Raw genomic sequence first — 22,478 nt, 5'->3', positions numbered from 1 at the left:
TCTCCTTGCTGTCCAAAGGGCTCTCAAGAGTCTTCTCCAGTACCACTGTTCAAAAGCATCAATTCTTTAGCATTCAACCTTCTTTATGGCCCAACTCTCACATCCATACACGATCATTCGAAAAACCATCGCTTTGACTGGATGGATATTTGTCGGCAAAGTAACGTCTCTGTTTTTTTAATACTCTGTCTAGGTTTGTCATAGCTTTCCTCACAAGGAGCAAAGATCTTTTAATTTCATGACTCCACAGTCATGGTCCACAGTGATTTTGGAGCGCAAGAAAAGAAAATTCGTCACTGCTTCCATTTTTTCCCTCATCTATTAACATGAAATGATGGGACTGGATGCCATGATCATAAGTTTTTTGAGTGTTGAGTTTTAAGCCAGCTCTCTCCTCTTTCACCCTCATCAGGAGGCTCTTTAGTTCCTCTTCAGTTTCTGCCATCAGAGTGTTATCACCTGCATATCTGAGGTTGTTGGTATTTCTTCCAGCTATATGCCAATGTAAAATAAAATATTTAAAATAAAAAAGCCTGCTTTCAATCCTAAGAGCACTGAAACACTTGACAGGCTTTCTGCAAAGGCATTACCATGATGAGATTTTCTTTGGTGGATGGCTTCTGCTTAAGAACCTGGCTGAGTGGCTGCTAGAGGGGTTCAATGGTGGCTGATGCTGACTGCATCTAGGGTAGTGGCCATAAACAGAGAGAGAAACCAGGGGCGGGGCAGTGGTGGTGTGTCTACTGCGAGTTTGCCTGAAGGTGCCCGTGGCATGGGACTGTGTAGGCAGCTGGTTATCAAGGTCCAAAGCTCAGAAGAGAGATCTGAGTTGGTAATAATTTAGGGAGGTTCTTTTGTATTGTTTGCAGCACTGAATAAAAAGACGGCATAAAAGTTTTTGGGTTTTTTTTTTTTTTTCCATTCAGTTCTAAGCAAACATCTTAGAGCTACAACGCCTACTTGACTGATAGTCCAGGTACACGTGAGTAAATAAGATTTGGCTCCAGATAGCAATTACTCCAGGCACCTCTTCCTTTCATCTCCTGAGACACAAAGTAATTGTAAACATCAATCTAGACACCACAGACTCAGCAAGGGAAAAAAGTTCACTTTTTCCCTGTGGGGAAAGACTTGAGTTATTTTCCCTTTGTCTTCACTGCAGGTGTGTGTGTGGTGTGACTTGCTGAGCCGTCCTCATCAGCTTTGTTTGTAAGAAATAGACGTGATCCTATCTGTGTTGTTTGTGTTGAAAGTCTCTCCAACCTTGAAAGGCATATTAATGTTTAATGAACTAAAACAGACTTTTCTGTAGTCAATGCCTTGATCTGTGCCCTTTATTTAGAAGTGTTAAGACCACAAAGGATACAGAGAGTAAAGTTTGGCTTCCCCTAATTTCACACTATGTCATGTGGCCAATTTAAAACTTTCCTTGTGGTGCTCACACACTATTTGGATATAACTTATCTTTTGTCTCCAGAGGGAATAAACATGACTTCTGCCGTGTTTTCTGTGGATGATGGAGTGGTGAAGAATGACGGTTTTGTGGCATGTTGTGGGTGTGGGCTGTGGCATACACGACTTTAATTGATCGTTCTCTCATTCCGGGTAGTAATATCAGCTGCTGACTTTTCTCTGCTAAGACTGTAAACTTACAAGACACAGCGTGTATTTAAGATCTGACTCTAGGGACTTTCCCAGTGGTCCAGTGGTTAAGACTCTTTGCTTCCAGTGCAGGGGGCATGGATTCAATCCCTGGTTGGGAAACTAAGATCCATACCATAGGGCATGACCAAAACAAATTTTTTTTGTTCACAAAATTAAATGGGTCTTTTTTTCTGATTTGCTTGAAGTTGTAATGTGAATATTTATAAAACTAATAGACAAAGGTCTACGGTTTACTTAACTTTTTAGAGAAACCAAGTGCCCATATAAAAACAAACAAGCACTAACCAAAAATAGGTGAGTTAAAATCTTATTTATAAATTATAATAATTTGTAAGAACAAGCAATTTTTTTGGATTTTGCCCAGATGTCTTTCAGCTGTTGACAGTTTTCATGCATCTATTCTTTCTTCCTTTCACTTGATTATTATCTATGTCCAGTAACCTCTTGCCAGTTATTTTGAGTGATTATTTATAACTCAGCTCATTGCTTGAGAATGTTTAAGTCCTTCATATTACCTGAGATTCTGTCCAAATGATGACAATTATAAATAGTATTTAAGTTTTAGAGACGGATGATGAGGTATTGAGAAATTGAAACTAGGCAGTTAACAAGAGTTATTTCTCTTCTAAAAATATTCAGTTGTGTTTTAATTTCATTATAGTCACTTTATATTTTAATCACAAAGATTTCAAATTGATTAGTAGACCGATTTTCCAGTCATCATGAGTAGAGCACAGAGGAAGAGAAATTACGTAAATAACTCAAATCCATAGATATGCCAAAGTCCATCTTAAGGAAAGAAATCTTTCTTAATGCCTTCTATTACCTGCGGTAGTAAAGTTGAGAGATTGAGGATTAAAATCCTCCTTTCATCTTCCCTCTTTCTTTCTTCTGGCGGTAACTACATACTACACAATGGCGATATGATAATGTTGTTTGCATTATTCCCATAAAACTTACTATGTATTGTTACATGCACTGTTACCTCCCACCTGTCTCTCTTTTCTTCTTCTCTCTTGTTTTCTCTCTCTCTCTCTCTCGCACACACAAAGAACATAGGTCAGACACATAATAAATGTCCTACATATGGTAACTGTTATCATTACTCTTCATTCTTAACAGCAATTAGGATTAAAATTTTTCAGAGTACTATGTAAAACATTTTTTCTTATTGAAATGCACATTGAGCGATATCATAAAAACACGTGATCTACAGTTGACAGAGTGAGTCTGAACACACACAGGCAGAACAAAGCTTTGGCTCTGTGGAGCCCGTGTGGTGATTAATGATCACCTTCCCTCACACAATTTTATTCTGTTCCACCTCTAGTATGTGTCTGGGAGGCATACAGAGACAGGACAGGAGGGATCATTCTTAAATAGGAGGTCTTCCTTACTGCACTTCCCAAATCTCCCCCATAACTCTAATCTGCACAATGATGTGGTTTGTCAGGAATGTAAAGAGACTTAGATTACTTGCTGGATGCCAATGATCAGGCCTCTGCCATGATTATGTTAATAAAAGCCTTTTAAAAGACATACAGATGTGCTTGGTGCAGCTGTCTGGTCCAAGTAAGCATTTTCAGGGTTCTGTCTTCACCTTTGCCCCCTACTCAGGTGTGAGAAATGTAAGGAATTTATTGGCTTGTAGTTGAGGTCCACCTTAGCTGAGGTGAATAAGATTAACACCTCCATCCACACACATCCCCTGACATGCCCAGGCACCCTCCAGGTCTAAAGGATGAGAAGCCAGTGAAAGTATGCTACGGGCAGATTTTTTGTTTCGTGAACCAAAGCGTGCAGGCAAAATGTCCAGGGTTGGTTGTGTATTGTTCAAGAGTCTAAGGAGCTCTATGCTTTTTTTTATACACCCCTTAGGAAGAAACAAAGAAAACACCAGTTTCAATGAAGATGATTTAATTTGCGGACAGGAAAACAAAGAACCTTTACTCCACTTGAGCAGTGCCCCAAACTGGCTTTCCTGTGTGGCTGTGAGCCACGATTGTAGAATTTTGTCTGATTTTTGTGTTTGGTAATTCAATTAGACGCTCTGAAATGGGATAGTTATTTCCTGAATGGCCCTGCCTTTTAGGAAACACTGATGTGAGTGTGAGTTGTGTGACCTTTTAGACTTAGTCCTTCGGAATCTTGTAAAACCAAACACAGATAACTAAAATGTCTTGAGCCAAAGGCTGTTTGCCTTATTATGTGAATATATGCAATTAATTTATCTTTGTTAATGGTTGCTTATAAAATAAGCTCACAGTGGGTAAAGTATATGCTTTATATGCTATTTCTGCCTTTTCCCATGAGCCTATAAATATTTCAGAATAAGTCTGGGGATTTTTTAAAGTAAGCTCACAAATCATCTCTCTACTTTCTTCATTAGTCAGCTAACTGCAGTCCCTCAGACTTACAGCTGTTTTGCAAGGTAAACTGCTAGTCACAAGGGGAATTCATCACCAGTACTGGAAAAAAATATAAAGTCTCCAATGTAAGTGTCTATTTTAATGACCTGAGTCACACAATTTTCATCCATGTTTAAGACAAATGTAAACTCCTTGGTATGAGATTATTTTTCTAGTGGAACCTCCATTGGTATAGAGTTCCCTCAAAACCTTATCAGTTCAGTTCAGACACTCAGTCGTGTCCGACTCTTTGCAAACCCATGAACTGCAGCACACCAGGCTTCCCTGTCCATCACCAACTCCCGGAGTTTACTCAAACTCATGTCCATTGAGTCGGTGATGCCATCCAGCCATCTCATCCTCTGTCATCCCCTTCTCTTCCTGCCTTCAATCTTTCCCAGCATCAAGGTCTTTTCCAGTGAGTCAGTTCTTCACATCAGATAGCCAAAGGATTGGAGTTTCAGCTTCAGAGTCAGTCCTTCAAATGAGTATTCAGGACTGATTTCCTTTAAGATTGACAGGTTGGATCTCCTTGCTGTCCAAGGGACTCTCAAGAGTCTTCTCCAACACCACAGTTCAAGACATAAATTCTTCTGCACTCAGCTTTCTTTATAGTCCAACTCTCACATCCATACATGACCACTGGAAAAACCATAGCCTTGACTAGATGGACCTTTGTTGGCAAAGTAATGTCTCTGCTTCTGAATATGCTATCTAGATTGGTCCTAACTTTTCTTCCAAGGAGTAAGCGTCTTTTAATTTCATGGCTGCAATCACCATCTGCAGTGATTTTGGAGCTCCCAAAATAAAGTCAGCCACTGTTTCCACTGTTTCCCCATCTATTTGCCATGAAGTGATGGGACCAGATGCCATGATCTTAGTTTTCTGAATGTTAAGCTTTAAGCTAACTTTTTCACTCTCCTCTTTCACCTTCATCAAGAGGCTCTTTAGTTCTTCTTCACTTTCTGCCATGAGGGTGGTGTCATCTGCATATCTGAGGTTATTGATATTTCTCCCGGCAATCTTGATTCCAGCTTGTGCTTCATCCAGCCCAGCATTTCTCATGATGTACTCTGCATGTAAGTTAAATGAGCAGGATGACAATATACAGCCTTGATGTACTCCTTTTCCTATTTGGAACCAGTCTGTTGTTCCATGTCCAGTTCTAACTGTTGCTTCCTGACCTGCATACAGGTTTCTTAAAGAAGCAGGTTAGGTGATCTCGTATTCCCATCTCTTTCAGAATTTTCTACAGTTTATTGTGATCCACACAGTCAAAGGCTTTGGCATAGTCAATAGAGCAGAAATAGATGTTTTTCTGGAACTCTCTTGTTTTTTCGATGATCCAGTGAATGTTGACAATTTGATTTCTGGTTCCTCTGCCTTTTCTAAAACCAGCTTGAACATCTGGAAGTTCATGGTTCATGGTTCTTGTATTGCTGAGACCCCAATTCAATTCCTGGGTCAGGAAGATCCTCTGGAGAAGGGACAGGCTACCCACTCCAGTATTCTTGGGCTTCCATGGTGGCTCAGCAAGTAAAGAATCTGCCTGCCATGCGGGAGACCTGAGTTTGATCCCTGGGTTGGGAAGATGCCCTGGAGAAAGGAACACTTACCCACTCCAGTATTCTGGCCTGGAGAATTGCATGGACTATATAGTCCATGGGTTCACAAAGAAACAGGGCTGAGCGACTTTCACTTTCATTGGACTAGAAGATGTCATTATGCAAATAGTCTCCAAAGTGATAACTCAGTAGGACACATGTTGACCAGTCGGGCCAAATTTACAAAATTTCAGTCTTATTTGTTTTGTTTCATTTTGTTGCTGTTTTACCAGCTAAACGTTTAGGAAATGCATTTAGGAACCATTCATAATTCCACGTACAGGGACAAAGTAACTCATATGCCTCAAAATAAGAATGTTCCATTAGAGGGACTTCCCTGGCAGTCCAGTGGTTAAGACTCGGAGCTTCCACTGCAGGGGCCACTGATTCGACCCCTGGTCTGGGAATTAAGCTCCAGCAAGCTGCAAGACACAGCCCCCCCCCCCAAAAAAAACCAATAAAAAAAGTTTCATTAGACACTTTACTGTGTGTATTTTTGTTTTTCAACAGAGACATTTTGATCTGAAGCCCTGTATAAGTCTAGACATTAAAGAGATGTCATCAGGACCTCCCTGGTGGTCCAGGGGCTAAGACGCAGTGCTCCCAAAGCAGAGGGCACTGGTTTGGTCCCTGGTCAGGGTTCTAGGACTCTCGTTCCGCGTGGCATGGCCAAAATAAATTAATCAAATACAGAGGTGTTATCTTGCTAAAAGGAAATAATATGAGCTTATAAGGATGTCTATGAGATGAGGCTAACTGTTCTTTGTAATTACGTATGTAGAGTTTGATGTGGAAAAGCAAACGTCACAAAAGTGGTTTCTGTTTCCTGCTTCACAGAGCCCGTCTTCTACTTTGGAGACGTCGAGTACTCTGTGGATGAGAGTGCGGGCTCGGTGGAGGTGCGGGTGTGGCGGAGCGGCACTGACCTGTCCCAGACTTCCAGTGTCACCGTGACATCGCAGAAAACAGACCCTCCCTCAGCCGATGGTGAGCAGTTTCCTACAATGATTCTTTTTAATTATTCTACAATTTTCAACTTCTTATGACAAAATACCTTAAAGTCCAAATACTTCTCTTCTGTTGAAGCAGTCTGATGGAATGTACTTTTTTCCTGACGCTATTGCTATATAGTAGGTAAATTTACACTCTGTTTACTATTTTGAGAAAAGGCACCCCGGGGCCACAAATCGAAAGCTAAGTTATAAACATGTGAGTCAAGAACTCTAACTTTGAATGCCTTTTTTTGCCCTAATGGGTTCTATCTATACTTGGCAAATCTACCATCGCTGAATCCTATGACGTCATCTGCACAGCAGGAATCATCTTGCTGGCCACGCTTTCAGAATCTAGTGGCATTTAAGTATCATGCAGGTGTGGATCTCTGGCTTAGCTCCCTCTTCATTTTAAACAAACATCCCCATAAGTACTTGAGCCCCAAAGACTTTTTCTACCTTTCATTATACAATCTGTCCTAGTTGACATGTGCTTGCCTTTGATTCTGGAATCTACATGTGCAAAAAGTTGATCGTGAAACTTAGGACAAGCATAAGATATGAAATTTCCTTCTCTTTGTCTCATTTAAAGGACCAGTAAAGGACTTCCCTGGTGGCCCAGTGGCTAAGACTCCATGCTCCCAATGCAAGAGATCCAGTTATCGAACTGGTCAGGGAACTAGATCCCACGTGCTGAAACCGTGAGATCTGCAACTAAGACCCAGTGCAGCCCAATAATAAATAAATAAAAATACTTCAAAAAAAATAACCAATACTACAATTTACCTCTTTCTCATTCATACACACATGCACACATATGACACACATCACACGCTCATCACACAAAGCAAGCAGTGGCCATTCCATTTTAAAAGTCACCCTCAAGTTTTCACTTTTTAAATGTCGTAGAACCAGTAGAGTGCTTTGAATGTGGTCTGTGTCCAATAAACATTTGTTTCGCCAAGTTAGTCATTTCTTTAGAGAAAATTCAAATCAAACAGATGAGAATAAAGATGTAGAAGCAGAGAACAAGAAAAATACAAAAGGAAACACAATGAGATACAGAGATTTGTAAAAATAAATTAAAGACGTGTACTTAATTATAGTTGCATATTCAGAGGTAAATAGATACCAAATTAGAGTTAGACGAGCATTAGATATGAAAACAAAGAGATAATACTGAACTGTCTCCCCTATTCCCAGTCTTCATGGATGTCATGCCTAAAGATTAAGAGAAAGTTTTGTTTCTTAAATACTTTAGACATATATGAAGGTGTCAACATTAGTATGCACCCCACCATCTGAAAAATAATACACTAAAAGCGAAATATGTCTTTGAGAATAAAAGATTGCTCTGTTTGCCAGGGATAGGAATGGGTGATGTGTGTTGGACAAAAACATATCTGAAATATGTTGCTTTAACCAGCAGGCAATCACACACCTAAATAAGATGTTCTGTAGTACCTTCTGAAAATAAAAAATGGTTTTTTAACTAAGGTTAACTATTCCATGTTTATATTTCACAACTTATTATGATCAAATACTTGATTGATAGGCTGATTGTATTTAGACCTTATTTTTATTAGCTCTAATTGAGACTTCAAAAATAGATAAACTACAAGATAGAAACTAAAATAACAGAAAAGTAAAATAACCTTAGACATAGATAAGACAGAGTTAGGAACCTGATCTTTGAGCTACCATCTCAGTAACCAATGTAAATGCTAATTTTTTACATTTCATTAAATATATTTCTCTGTAATGTTATGCTAGTCAATATATTTTTAAAAGAACTATAAACAAGTCTGTTGAATACATAGTTTGCATCTCGTAATTTTGTGTACATTTAGCCAGTCCCCAGATGAAAAAATCTTTTGTTCCCGTCACAGCTGGAACAGACTACGTGGGAATCAGCCGTAATTTAGATTTTGCACCTGGAGTCAACATGCAAACCGTTCGTGTTATCATTTTGGATGATCTCGGACAACCAATGCGGGAGGGTGTTGAGCAGTTTGAATTGGTTCTCCGAATGCCTATGAATGCAGCTCTTGGGGACCCCAGCAAAGCCACGGTGATCATAAATGATTCTGTCTCAGATTGTGAGTGTTTATTAACTGCTGACGACAAGTAAAAAGATAGGCTAGTGTTTACACAAATGTTAAGTAAAATGATAAACTAGGCTTTGTATGGATGTGAATTTGAGCAAACCCCGGGAGATAGTGAAGGACAGGGGAGCCTGCGGCAGTCCACGGGGTCACAAAGAGTCAGACACGACTGAGCCACTGAATAACAGTGAGAGCCTTTTCAAAGGGATGTGGGGGAAGGATCGGTTCCAGCTCTCAGTTTGTAGATGGCCATCTTTTCTGGATGTGTCTTTACATCACTTTCTATGTGTATGTGTGTTTAAATTTCCCCTTTTGTACAAGCGCGCCGGTCATATTGAATTAAGGCCCACGCTGATGCCCTCATTTTCCCTTCCTTGGTTCTGTAAAGACCATGTCTCCACATAAAGTCATATTCTCAGGTATTGGGTGTTAGGACTTCACTCTATGAACGGGGGTCAGAGAGGGGGCTGTGGACGGACAGGTCATCCCATAGTAATACCTTAGCTGACAGTCTTTCTTTCTTCTCCTGATTGTTTTCTTATTGTTTTGATAGAATTAGATAGTCTCAGAAGAAAAACTTTTAGTCTTCCTTTCAAATTAAAATAAAAGTGAGATTGTTATCATTACGTTGCTTGTGTGTCGAGAACTCCCTCCCATAGACGGGTGCAACTGCGTGAGATTGCACAAACCCTTGAGTATTAATGGTCTTTTCCCACTTCTCAACACTAGACACTTTCTGTTATCTCCTTACACACAGACAGTCCTGAAATTACTCCTAATGATATGCCAAAAGCGAGGCTTTCTGACTCATCATTGAAAGGAAATTCTAAATAATCTTCTACCATGATGATCTTGATATTACTTGGAGGAATCTAACCTATTGTCAATGAGATCTATAGTTAATTGACCTAGTATAGGTGTCACCTGTGTTTTCTATAAAGGCTTCCCTGGTGGCTCGGATGGTAAAGAATCTACCTGCAACGCAGGAGACCAGGGTTCAATCCCTGGGTCAGGAAGATCCCCTGGAGAAGGGAATGGCAACCCACTCCAGTAGTCTTGCCTAGAGAATCCCATGGACAGAGGAGCCTGGTGGGCTACAGTCCATGGGGTCACAAAGAGTCAGACATGACTGAGCGACTAACACTTCTTGATGCCATTGCACATGTATTATGTAATATATATATTATAGTCATTGTCATCTTTTCCATTATGGTCTGGGTAACTATGCTTGTAATTATGTACACAATCTTTAATGTTTTTCATATGAAGAAATTCTGAAAGGCTCTTGATTAAGCAATATATATAGATGGTGGCGGTTTAGTTGCTAAGTCATGTCCAACTCTTGCAAACCCATGGATTATAGCCCACCAGGCTTCTCTGTCCACTGGATTCTCCAGGCAAGAATAGTGGAGTGGGTTGCCATTTCCTTCTGCAGGGGATCTTCCCGACCCAGAAATTGAACCCAGGTCTCTTGCATTGCAGGCAGATTCTTTACTGACTGAGCTATGAGGGAAACCCAATGTATATAAATACAGATATCTTAAAGTCTCTGGTTCTATCTACTTTTTCCCATTTCATTGTATCTCCCTACTCCACAAAAGAGGCAGAGCAAAATGTCAAGGAAAAGGAAATCAGAACTCTGGGTTAAGTGGTTAGCTCAAGCCCAAAATACTGGCCAGTAACCGAGCTGAGACTGGGATCAGTTCTTCTTGCTGTTGTTCTGGTATTCTTCCCACTGAACCATTTTTTCTGGAAGTCCGTTTTCCTCAAATTTCTGTTCACTTTGATTCAGATATGTATGTTCTTGTGTTTTCTGCAGTACCTAAGATGCAATTCAAAGAACGAGTATATACTGGCAATGAAAATGATGGGCAAATAGTCGCCATGATCCACCGGAGTGGGGATATCCAATACAGGTCTTCAGTGAGATGCTACACGCGGCAGGGCTCCGCACAGGTGATGATGGACTTTGAAGAACGCCCCAATACTGACATCTCCATCATCACATTCCTCCCTGGTACGTTTCAGCTTGAAGTTTTTGAGTCTGCAGAAGCCAAGTTTTGGGTGTGAAGTATCTATTAAGGATACTTGATTCTACAAGTTCTAGATTCCCTCAAGCTTCTGACATGGTTTAATGTGCACTAGATGATAATAAAGTGAGGTTGATTTTAACAGCTTGAATACATTTTCCTTTGGTCTCTGTGTCAGTGTATTGATTAGTTTCTAGTGATGTACTATATTGTTTGGGCTTCACTCATGGATCAGCGGTTAAGAACCCACCTGCCAATGCAGGAGATACAAGTTGGATCCCTGGGTCAGGACGATCCCCCTGGAGGAGGAAATGGCAACCCACTCCAATATTCTTGCCTGGAGAATCCCATGGACAGAGGAGCCTGGCAGACTACAGTCCATGGGTTCGCAAAAGTGTCAGACGCTACTGAGCACACACGCTATACTGTTTATTCAAAACTTATTCAGCAGAAAATGGCATGTTCAGATTTTACAATAGTGGGAAAGACTGAGTGTTCAAATGACAGAAATGAAAAGAAATAGGTGTCACGTTTTACATATGGATTCAGTGTCTTAAAATACTTGACTACTTTGATCCCATGTGTAAGAAACATGTGAAAGTGAAAGTCGTTCAGTCATGTCTGACTCTTTGCCACCCCATGGACTATACAGTCCAAGAAACGTGTACTGTGATCCATTTGACAGTGACCAACTGGTACAAATTTGCTAAATTTGCATCCTGATCATAATGTTAGAAGTTGGTAAATGACATTGCCATTTACTCTTTTCCCAGTGTTAGAAATTGGTAAATGACATTGCCATTTATTCTTTTCCCCTTGTTTTCAGACATGAGTAACAACACTTAAAGACAGAAGAAATTCCCTGTACAAATAGGAACCTGTCATTGCATATGTTCATTCAGCAGATAGTAACTGAAGGCCTATTACATGCCAGACATTGCTCTTTGCACTATTGATGCAGCAAGGGACAAAACAACATCCCTGCCCTCGTGGTGTTTACCTTCTAGCTGCAGAGGTATCCCTTATGGCTTAAGGGACGTGACTGACCTGCTTTAATGATTCTTGTTCCAGGGGAGATCGAAAAGCCTTGCATCCTGGGGCTGATGGATGACATATTGTACGAGGAGATAGAGGAGCTCCGACTGGTTCTTGGCACCCCACAAAGCAACTCTCCTTTTGGAGCTGCAGTTGGGGAACAAAATGAAACTCTGATAAGGATCCGAGACGATGCTGATAGTAAGAAGCCGTGTCTTGTGCTCAGCTGTAAATTGGGAATTGAAATCCATCTGTGTTCAAGTTTTAGGTAGCTCAGAAAATGAGCCCCTCTTCCTGACTAGGCTTTTTAAGTGGTTGAGAAATAGGAAGAAGGGGACTTCCCAGGCGGTCCAGTGGTTAAGTCTTCACGTTCCAATGCAGATGGTGCAGGTTCAAACCCTATTTGGAGAATCGAGATCCCACATGCTGTGTGGTGCAGCTAAATAAATAAAAAGAACTTGCATGTAAGAATTAAAGATTTTTAAATTTAAATAAATAAATAAATATTTTTAAAAATTGTTAAAAAGAAATAGGAAAAAGACTAAGGTAAGTGGAGAATGCAGTAAGCCATTTACACCATAAGCTGATACTGAAGAACATCGTCTATACGTAGCTGCTGAGGCCAGAGCACTCATACCTGCTTGCCCCTCCTCCTGCCTTCAGTGCAGGTGGTTCTGGAACAGCTTCTTCCCTCCTTGCCCGCAGTCAGTGGCCCACTCACGTTAAAAATTTTTGGCACACAGAAACAGCCCAGAGCATGCGATTTCTGGGGGCTGGTTAATTTCCAAGAAAGGAGCTGAGCCACGCATGCCCAGTTTCTCCTGACACACTCACCAGTTATACTGAATGAGGGGACAGAGGGAAGCCCAGCATATGATATAATGAAGCTCCTCCCACATGGAAAAGGGGCTTCCCAGGAGGCACTAGTGGTAAAGAACCCGTCTGCCAAAGCAGGAGACGTGGGTTCAATCCCTGGGTCAGGAAGATCCCCTGAAGACAGGCATAGCAACTCACTCCAGTATTCTTGCCTGGAGAATCCCATAGACAGAGGTGCCTGGCGGGCTGCAGTCCATGGGGTCCCAAAGAGTTGGATATGACTGAAGCAGCTTAACATGCACAAACATGGGGGGAAAAAAAAACTGTCAGAAATGGAGGAAAAAGCATTCCCTTTACAAACTAATTTGCCCATGTTTCCTACTGTTTCAGAGACAATTATTAAATTTGGAGAGACCAAATTCAGTGTCAGTGAACCCAAAGAACCAGGACAGTCAGTGGTTATAAAAATTCCAGTGATTCGCCAAGGAGACACTTCAAAAGTGTCCATTGTGAGAGTTCACACCAAGGATGGCTCGGCCACTTCTGGAGAGGACTATCACCCTGTGTCGGAAGGTATGGGGGCTCTCGGGGTGTGTCCGAATGAGTTGTGCTCACTCTGCGTTGGTGCTGGTGTCCTTGAGAAAAAGAAGAGAAATATCCATTTACCTGAAATACAAATGCACATACTCCTTTAAGTTAACTTCCTTCAGAAAAACAAAGTCAATGGAATTTATTTCCAGGCATTTCCTTTTTGATTTACAGAGTATATGTCTTAGGATTTAAGGAAATTTTGAGTAAAGTTGCTGGATGTTTTGAGTCTACTTTCATTTTCAACAATCTTTACCTTCATTATGTTCATTCGATACTAAATAATAACTTTCCTGAATATTCTGTTACGTGGAAAATGTATGTCATAGCCTAGAAGATAGTCTTTTTTAGTTTATAGAATACCAACAATCCAAACGTCAAACTTGAAAATTTTGTGTTAATGGAAGGCAGTGAAAGGGGAACAGATGACCAACTATAGAGATCGTGACTTCTCTGGGCTTCAGGAGCTTGTCATAAATACATTTCATCCATCCCTTTTCTTCTTCAAACTTTTGGGTCATTTCACCATTTACTTTTAGAAGTATAAAACAAATCCATTATTCTCTCTCTCTCTGGATTATTTACTGGCAAAATAGACATAAAATGATGTCCAAAATTAAGTTTATGAATTATTTGTAGTTAGTTGTCCTTATCCTCTTTGTTTCTAGTTTTCTACCTGCCACAGCCAACAGTTTTTGGTGATTGTAGACTACAGGCATTCATCTTGGTCTGCTAACTTCAGAACAGTTTAGAAAGTGACTAGTAGTTACTATCAGTCATTAACTGAGTTAATGAGACAGTAGGAAAAAATAGCATCTTCTACAAAGGAGCATGCGTTTTCTTTGTATATATGGTAAAAGTTTGATGAACTGCTATAGAGCTTCAAAGTTATCCTCATATTATTTCCTATATAAAGAATGATAGTCTATTTGAAATAAATCACATAAAACTGAAGAGGAGAGGGAAAAACTGATCAGCTATGAAATTATAAAATCTGAAATAAGTATTTCTAACATAAGCATGTTTTACATGAAGAAAGCATCTTCTAAGTATGTATGTACAATATGACCTTTAACATAAAATATTTTTCTTAGAAATAAAATAGTTCTTTTTCCTAAAACAAAAACAAAATCATATGTATATAGTAAATTGACGAATGAAGTCAGAGAAAACATAAAATGTTAAATCAACCTGTGTCTCTTTTGTCCTATAAATATTAGCATGCCATTTATAAATGTTTATAATAAAGATTTAATCTTTCCTGAAACATAACATCTTCTTATGGACCAAATTGTGGTCAGTCCTTTACAATAAACAAAAAATTAAACATAGAATAAAAATTGAAATATTTTTGTGTTACAAATGTTGGGGACTTTTCTGTCAGTCCAGTGATTAAGACTGCCTTCCAATGCAAGGAGTGCAGGTTCAGTCTCTGATCAGGGAGCTAAGATTCCACATGCCTTTTTGCCAAAAAACCAGTACGTCACAGATGCAATATTATAACAAATTCAATAAAGATTTTTAAAATGTTCCACATGAAAAAAAAACTAAAAAAAATGACTAAAGGGGCAGATAAAGACTATAAAGTGATTGAAGAAAGAGCTATCATTTAGCACGTATATGTAAGAAGACAGTAATTTAAGCATTTAAAATAAATACTTAAGTTTTCGACTTCTTAGAAACTGGGCTTGTACAATTCACAGCACTGCAGCACTCAGATGCTTGTAAGGCTAAGACAAGCAATGAAAATGAGTAGATCAAGGAGGCTGTGAGGGAAAGATAGAATAATGGAAATCTTCAACCAGAAAGTCCACTCCCTACTGAGCAAAACTTGTATGGTGATAGCCAGATGACAGTGCGCAGTCAGAAAAGTGCAAAAGATATGAAAAATCTGTATTTTCCTGTGAAATCCCCGGATATTGAAGGATTGGAAACTAACTTTCCATTGCAACATCACCACAGGTCAGGCCAAACAAATTGGTGACCCGGAAGTGATCAGCTATTTTCACCCTCTGGAACAAGAAGCATAAACCCTCCAGGGGTGGGAGAAATATAAGACTGATGGACTCAGATTACAGGCTAAGGCCAATGTGAGAAATGGCTATACCGAGAAACAGAACTAATTTGAAAGATGAGTCTGACTTACTAACACAATTTTAAAGAAAAAAATCTTTTTCATAATTGATGGAAGTAGGCAAAGAAAGATACATTAAAGGCACATTTTCGTCTGTTACATTTTAAAGGACTTCTTAATTTAGAAATATAATGATCAAATACTGCAGCATCTGTTATCTTCTCAGACTGGAATGATTATGCATTATATTCTTTATTTTCTCCCCTGAACCAGTTTCTTAAAAGGCATTGTAAAGCCCACAAAGTTGTTTATCCAAGTTTGGTCAGCTGCTTATTCATGAGTTCAATAAAATCAATTAATTTTTAATATCTTGAGAATTTTAGATTAAATGATTAAAAAGGGATTATCATGATGGGTTTAATTTTCATAACAATGAAGGAATTATTTTTAGTGAGGAGAAACAGGGTGAGAGCAAAAACACCATTAACACTTTTGTTAATAAAATTTTCTGCATTTCTAAGATTAACATCAACAACCAAAAGAACTCTTTTTAAAATATAATTTGACATGATGTTAAAAATTGCAACTGTTTTATGTCCAGCTTTTCTAGATACATACATAATCAAACTACTATTCACACTCAGTAATACCTGTGTGATCATATATTTGACACACATCCTATTGGTCTGGAAATTCTGGGAAATGAGAGGTGAGTTTGTCTGGTTGTTCCAGTATTAGAATTATAAATTGCCTATTCCATCACTCTGCACTTTTTCAAACTGTGGATCAAAAAAATCAATTTAGTAGCTTATGATTAGAGTTTTCTTCTGGATAAAATGGAATGGAAAAATATTAGCATGCAATGCATATAGTGAGAATAGATGATGTTTTAAAAACTTTATTCATTTTATTCACACCCACATGTGCACACAAACATATGTGAGTATCTTTACATAGTCTAAGTATACCGGGCCACAATATAAAATGTATTTCTCATTGTGGGTCATTGTCAAAGGTTACCAGAAACTTCTCATATTCCTATGTAAAGGATTTAAACCTGTGATTTTGCATTTGTAGAAATTGAGTTTAAGGAGGGAGAAACCCAGCACATTGTGGAAATTGAAGTAATATTCGATGGCGTAAGAGAGATGAGAGAGGCCTTCACTGTCCACCTAAAACCTGATGAAAATATGATAGCAGAGACACAGGTAAGTAATCAGATATGGATATAAAGTCATGGCCAGCATTTTATCAGGGAAAATGCGTGTAACCATCCCAAGTATACAGCAAAGTCATGGACTTTAGACTTGTATAAAGAAGATGCACATAATCTCTTTTCACCTCCTAAATAAATGTTGCTTCCATTGGGAAACAAGAATGAAGAAATTCCTAAATTCCCTGGTGGTTCAGTGGTTAGGGCTGTATGCGTTTACCGCCAAGGACCTGCATTCAATCCCTGGTCAGAGAACTAAGATCCTACAAGACAAGTGACACGGCCAAAAAAAAAAAAAAAAAAAAAGATTCCTGTCTTTTTCTTGAAAAAATCATGTGTGTAGGAAGTCTCTGAGGCCCACAGCAGGCCAGTTTACCCTTCCCATTTTAGTCAATAATGATTGAATCTGGGATTAACCTTTGTGCTTTGTAGTCTCAGCACAAAGATGAGGTTATTAGTTTCATGCCACAACTCATTAAAACACACATTTTTAACCCATGAAACAATTTTCTAACCCTCAAAATTCCTACCTGTTCATCATAACTATTAACGTGATGTCCAGAGGCTCAAAGACTCAAATGTTATGGTCCTAACAATTCTTTTCTGTTTTCATTTAATTTTATATTGTGTATCATCGACCAGATTTTCTTTAAGATAAACATAATTTCCATAGAATTTTGACCTTTAAATCTAAGTTTTAAAACTAAAGGATTTTTAAATCTTTATTTTATATTGGAGAATAGTTGATTAACAATGCTGTGTGAGTTCCATGTTTACAGCAAAGTGATTCAGTTGTGCATATAGGTGTATCTGTTCTTTTTCAAGTTCTTTACCTATTTAAGTTATTATAGAATATTGAGCAAAGTTCCCTGTGCTATACAGTAGGTCTTTATTGTTTATCTATTTTAAATATAGCAGTTTGTACATGTCAGCCCCAAACTCCCATTCTATCGGTCCCCACCACCCTTCCCCCCCTAGTAACCATAAATTCATTCTCTAAATCTGTGAATCTGTTTCTGTTTTGTAAATAGGTTCATTTGTATCATTTTTTTAAGATTTTGCATATAAGTGATACCGTAAGATTTATGAAACTGACCAATGTTTATATTATCTGTGCTTACATTTATTCTATTTCTTTTGCATATTAGTGATTTCACTATTAGTATGAGATATTTTTCCCTTAAGTACAGGTATTTTTAATATTTTATAATTTTTGCTACTTGGCTTTTTTTTCAAGTCATAGTTAAAATTCAAGAAGTAGGAACAGCAAATCTTTTTCAAATATAAGTCTTGATCGCCTAAGAAATGAGTCTTTAATTTTTATGGAGCTTTGTATTAACCTCTCCTGAGTAAGAGGAACAGAGATTCACTCAAATGACTTTAAGTGATCAAAGCCTCTTTTAAGAGGACACTGGTAAGTATAGGCTTAGAAACTGTGAGGTGTCATCAGATATTGGAAGATGGTTCAGGAGCTAAGGCAAATCTATCAGCAAGGTGTTCTTATCACCCTACCAGCAGTAGATATTCACAGGACCCTCTTCGTCTGCGGCTCAACTTCTTCCTCTGCCTTTGTTTCACGCTGTGCTTCTGTTTGTCTAAAGCTTCACTTTGCACTGCCATCCACTTCAGCAGGATCCACAGTATCACGTGACCCCTAGAATCTACCTTCTCCCAGGGTGTCTTCCAGCTTTCCTCCCACTATTAATTAATTGACTTTGTCATCGTCTTCCACTTTACAACCCCAATACTTTAAACCGAGTTAGATTTAGCTAGTATCATTACCATTTGGAGAAAAAATTACAACCACATACTTTGTGGACCACTGGCCAACAGACTGCCCTGGGCTCAGGTTCCCTCCCTTGTACATGCTAGGGTCATTAGAAACAAACCACATAGGGCCTGTCACACTGCAGGGTCTCTGGGTATGACAGTTGCTATTATATTGAAACCATGTACTTGCCAAGAATTATACTGTTCTGCCCAGTAGAAGCATCAGGAGTCTGATATTTCAATAATCATGGATAACTATCTTTTCCTTCAAGGCGACCAAAGCCATTGTGTATATAGAAGAAACAAACAGCGTGGCCGATGCCACTTTTCCTTCTGTCCCTCAAGTTGTGTCCTTGCTGATGTACGATGACCCTTCCAGGGCCAAAGAGAGTGCCGGGCCTGTGTCTGGTTATCCTGTCGTCTGTATCACAGTGAGTAGGAAATGGAGGAAAATTGTGAAATAGTTAAAATAGTTATGAACATTAACCGAGGTCGCATGGGCTTTGCCACGATGAGATAAAAGTGGGAAAATGCTGCAGGATTTACTCTTTGGTCTTTGGAGAGGAAAATATTACTCAAGTGAAGCTCCTGTTGTTCTCCCTTCACCCAGCAAAGGTTTACTAACTGATGTGCCTGTAGTGTGTATCTCATATTATCTCAGCATCTGTCACTGAGAGAAAAATTAGTAAGATATAAACTTTGTGCTCGAGGAATTTAAAAAATAAGGAAGAGGAGACTATGTAAGAATCGTCACTCTACTCTAAGGCACGATGAGCATTATCATGATGGAAACTAGGAAATAGAACAGCAGCTCCACCTGTGAGGGAAGGTTTGGGATGGTCTGATGGGGTGCCACTAGTTTGAGTCACATAAGGAAACATCATTCCAGAATAAAGTGGTTGCATTGCAAATGGCATATCATCATTACTTTGTTTTAGTTACCCTCTCTTTGCTATAAATTGTAAGCACCTCGTGAGCAAATATTAGGACACATTTGCTTATTTTATATTGCTTTGCAATGTTGTGTTAGTTTCTGCTGTACAACAAGGTGAATCAGCTATCCGTCTGTATACATATATCTCCTCTCTCTCGTGCCTGCCTCCCACCTCTCTAAGTCATCACAGAGCACTGAGCTGAGCTCCCTGCACTCTAGAGCAGCTTCCCACTAGCCGTCTATTTTATACATGGTAGTGTATGTGCTGGGCTTCCCTGGTGCCTGAGACAGTAAAGAATTTGCCTGCAATGCAGGAGATATGGGTTTGATCCCTGGATTGGGAAGATGCCCTGGAGAAGGAAATGGAAACCCACTCCAGTATTCTTGCCTAGAGAATCCTATAGACAGAGGAGCCTGGCGGGCTACAGGCCACAGGGTCACAAAGAGTCAGGCACGACTGAGCGACTAACACACGCAGTGTATGTGTATCAGTGCTACTCTCCCAATTCATCCGACCCTTCCTCTACTTATTTTTGTATCGCAATATCCCTGGTATAATGACCTATATATAATAGGTATACAGTAAGTATGTGCTGGATTATCAAGGCAAGAAATGATTATGTGGTACAAGTAATAGAAGCCTTGAAATGTATTAAGGAACATGGACTTCATTTGTTGGGTAGCAGGGAGCTCTTGGGAAAAGGCAGTGGCACCCCACTCCAGTACTCTTGCCTGGAAAATCCCATGGATGGAGGAGCCGGGTAGGCTGCAGTCCATGGGTCGCACAGAGTCAGACACGATTGAGCGACTTAGCAGCAGCAGCAGCAGCAGGGAGCTCTTGCCCAGAAGAACGACATGAGCAGAGGGGTTGTATTGAAGTGCTACCATGGCAGCAATGGTCCCCTGACTAGAAAGGCTCTGAATTAGACAGAAAGGTGATGCTGGGAATGGGAAGAAGGGACCAGCTTACTAGACAGTGCACAGAAAGAGTCAACCAAGTTCACTGACCCACTGGACATGGGGGACAAACTAAAAAGGGGAAAGTGGGGGAGAGAAAGAACAGGGATGATCCAACAACTCTAAGGATGCGAGAGATGATGAAATGAGTGTCACTTTTACTTAAGTTATCAAGTTAAAGGTGGAAAAGCCCCATAAGCTGTTTGAAATGCAAGATCAGAGTTCCTGAAAGCTTGAAAGTTTCGTGAATAGCATTGTTGACTTGGGGGAAAAAAAAGTAGCACCGAAGATACTAAAGTAGAGAGAATTTAAGAGGAATAATTTCCACCTTGTTCTATCCTGTGGCCCTAACACAGTTATTTGTTTCCCATAGGCTTGCAACCCTAAATATTCAGACTATGAAAAAACAGGCTCTATTTGTGCAAGTGAGAACATCAATGATACTTTGACCCGGTACCGATGGCTGATCAGCGCCCCCGCCGGCCCCGACGGCGTGACCAGCCCCATGAGAGAAGTGGACTTTGACACCTTTTTCACTTCGTCCAAGATGATCACTTTAGACTCCATATACTTCCAGCCTGGCTCCAGAGTGCAGTGTGCAGCTCGGGCTGTGAATGCTGACGGCAGTGAAGGCTTGGAGCTGATGAGTCCTATTGTGACCATCGGCAGAGGAGAAGGTAGTACATGGCAGTCTTCACATCATGTTCGCTGGAATACTGAGAAATGTTATGTATGTCTAATTTCTAGTTATTCATTCCTCCAAATATCCCATGTATTCTGTGATACATTGATAATTTTAAATGATAAAGTGAAAGTGTTAGTCACTCAGTTGTGTCCGACTCTTTGTAACCCTATGGACTTTAGCCCACTAGGTTCCTCTGTCCATGGGATTTTCCAAGCAAGAATACTAGAGCAGGTTACCATTCCCTTCTCCAGGGGATCTTCCCAGCCCAGGAATCGAACCCTAGTTTCCTGAATTGCAGGAGGATTCTTTACCATCTGAGCCATTGCTGCTCTTAAAATGATAGGTATTTTAAAATGATAATTTATCTTCACAAAAATAGTCATTAGAAAACAAATATATACTCATTGTTCATTTTTCAATCACTGCACAAATGTCCCAATTTTCCTGGAATATGAAAAATAAGGCAGGATTCCTGCCCTCCCAGAGTTCACACTCAGGTTGAAGACAGACACATTTTAGTCTGGCCCGGGCACAGAAATGCAAAAGTCATCGTGATGAGTTCTAATCTGAATGGATCACGAAAGGTTTCATCAAAGAGGAGATGCTTAAGCTGAATCTTGAAAACAGGAGTGGGTGAAAGGCATGAGCAATGACTCATAGACGCATGAGGAAACCTAGAGTATTCTGGGAACTGCAAGCAGAGAAATAAGGCAGCATGTTGGGGAGAGGAGGGGTGATCAGATGAAGCAGATGGTACATGCGGGTCGGATCAGGGCAGGGTGGCTCATGTGAAGGTGTGAAGCCAGGGCACTCTCAGCTGGTTGTTGGATGAGCAGGAGCTTGCTGGGGCAGGAGGGGAAGGACAGTCCAAGAAGAGAGGTACGTAAGAGTGTCTATTATTACAAGGGAGGTAATAAGGGAAGTACATACTGTAAGAAATCATATAGAGAGAGAAAACTATTTATGTTGGTCTCTTAAGACTCTGATTCTAGTTTTTGTTTCTAAAATGGGTACATTTTTAGCTTTATTATAAATAATGTGTATTTTATGACTAGTCTTAAGTATTTAGTTCTAGGATGACAATCTCATTCATTTAATTAAGCCACAGTTACTTTTTCCCTGTTGTTTCTCAGTCATTTTTACTATGTCTGTTTATATTAAAATGATCTTGTGAATTGGACTGTAACTGATGATGAGGCAGGACTGGAGCCCAGACACAGTGGAGGTGGGAAATAGATGTGGCTGGAGACAACATTGGAAAGACAGGAAATCCACTTTATAAACTAACCCTCTACTTTACAGAATTTTTAACCTAGAGTTTTAAAATAACTCTTTTTATGAGATTCTATTTCTAAAAATTCCATTTGTATACAACTCTTCAGAAGTATGTTTGTTGCAGCAAGAAAGGTTATATGGACCATCTCCCACCCTTATATATTCAGGGTCAATATGTATTGATAAACTATGTAGCAAACATGTTCTTTTATCAGGATTAAAATGTATGATTTTAAAGTTTTAAAACCAAAGTATTGTGTTGGTGCCAAAAAAAAAAAAAGACTTAAAATGAATCATCCTTAATTAATAAAATAAACATGCCTGATG

At 39.5% G+C, this 22,478-nt stretch overlaps 1 protein-coding gene across 1 annotated transcript in view; it reads left to right on the top strand.

Moving 5' to 3' along the window:
* The window catches only part of FREM2 (FRAS1 related extracellular matrix 2), a 161,196-nt gene that overhangs the window by 109,045 nt on the left and 29,673 nt on the right, over positions 1-22,478 (top strand). Inside the window, exons 7-14 of the mRNA XM_027973602.2 lie at positions 6,515-6,664; positions 8,559-8,768; positions 10,594-10,791; positions 11,876-12,040; positions 13,046-13,228; positions 16,395-16,525; positions 18,573-18,731; positions 20,565-20,868. Coding sequence (XP_027829403.2) covers positions 6,515-6,664; positions 8,559-8,768; positions 10,594-10,791; positions 11,876-12,040; positions 13,046-13,228; positions 16,395-16,525; positions 18,573-18,731; positions 20,565-20,868 — 1,500 coding nt within the window. The remainder of the gene's footprint in view (positions 1-6,514; positions 6,665-8,558; positions 8,769-10,593; positions 10,792-11,875; positions 12,041-13,045; positions 13,229-16,394; positions 16,526-18,572; positions 18,732-20,564; positions 20,869-22,478) is intronic.

The sequence above is a fragment of the Ovis aries genome, chromosome 10 (genome assembly GCF_016772045.2).
Source record: "Ovis aries strain OAR_USU_Benz2616 breed Rambouillet chromosome 10, ARS-UI_Ramb_v3.0, whole genome shotgun sequence".
Lineage (NCBI taxonomy): Eukaryota > Metazoa > Chordata > Mammalia > Artiodactyla > Bovidae > Ovis > Ovis aries.
The sequence above is the reverse complement of the archived record's forward strand: the minus strand, read 5'-3'. Positions and strand labels throughout refer to the sequence as shown.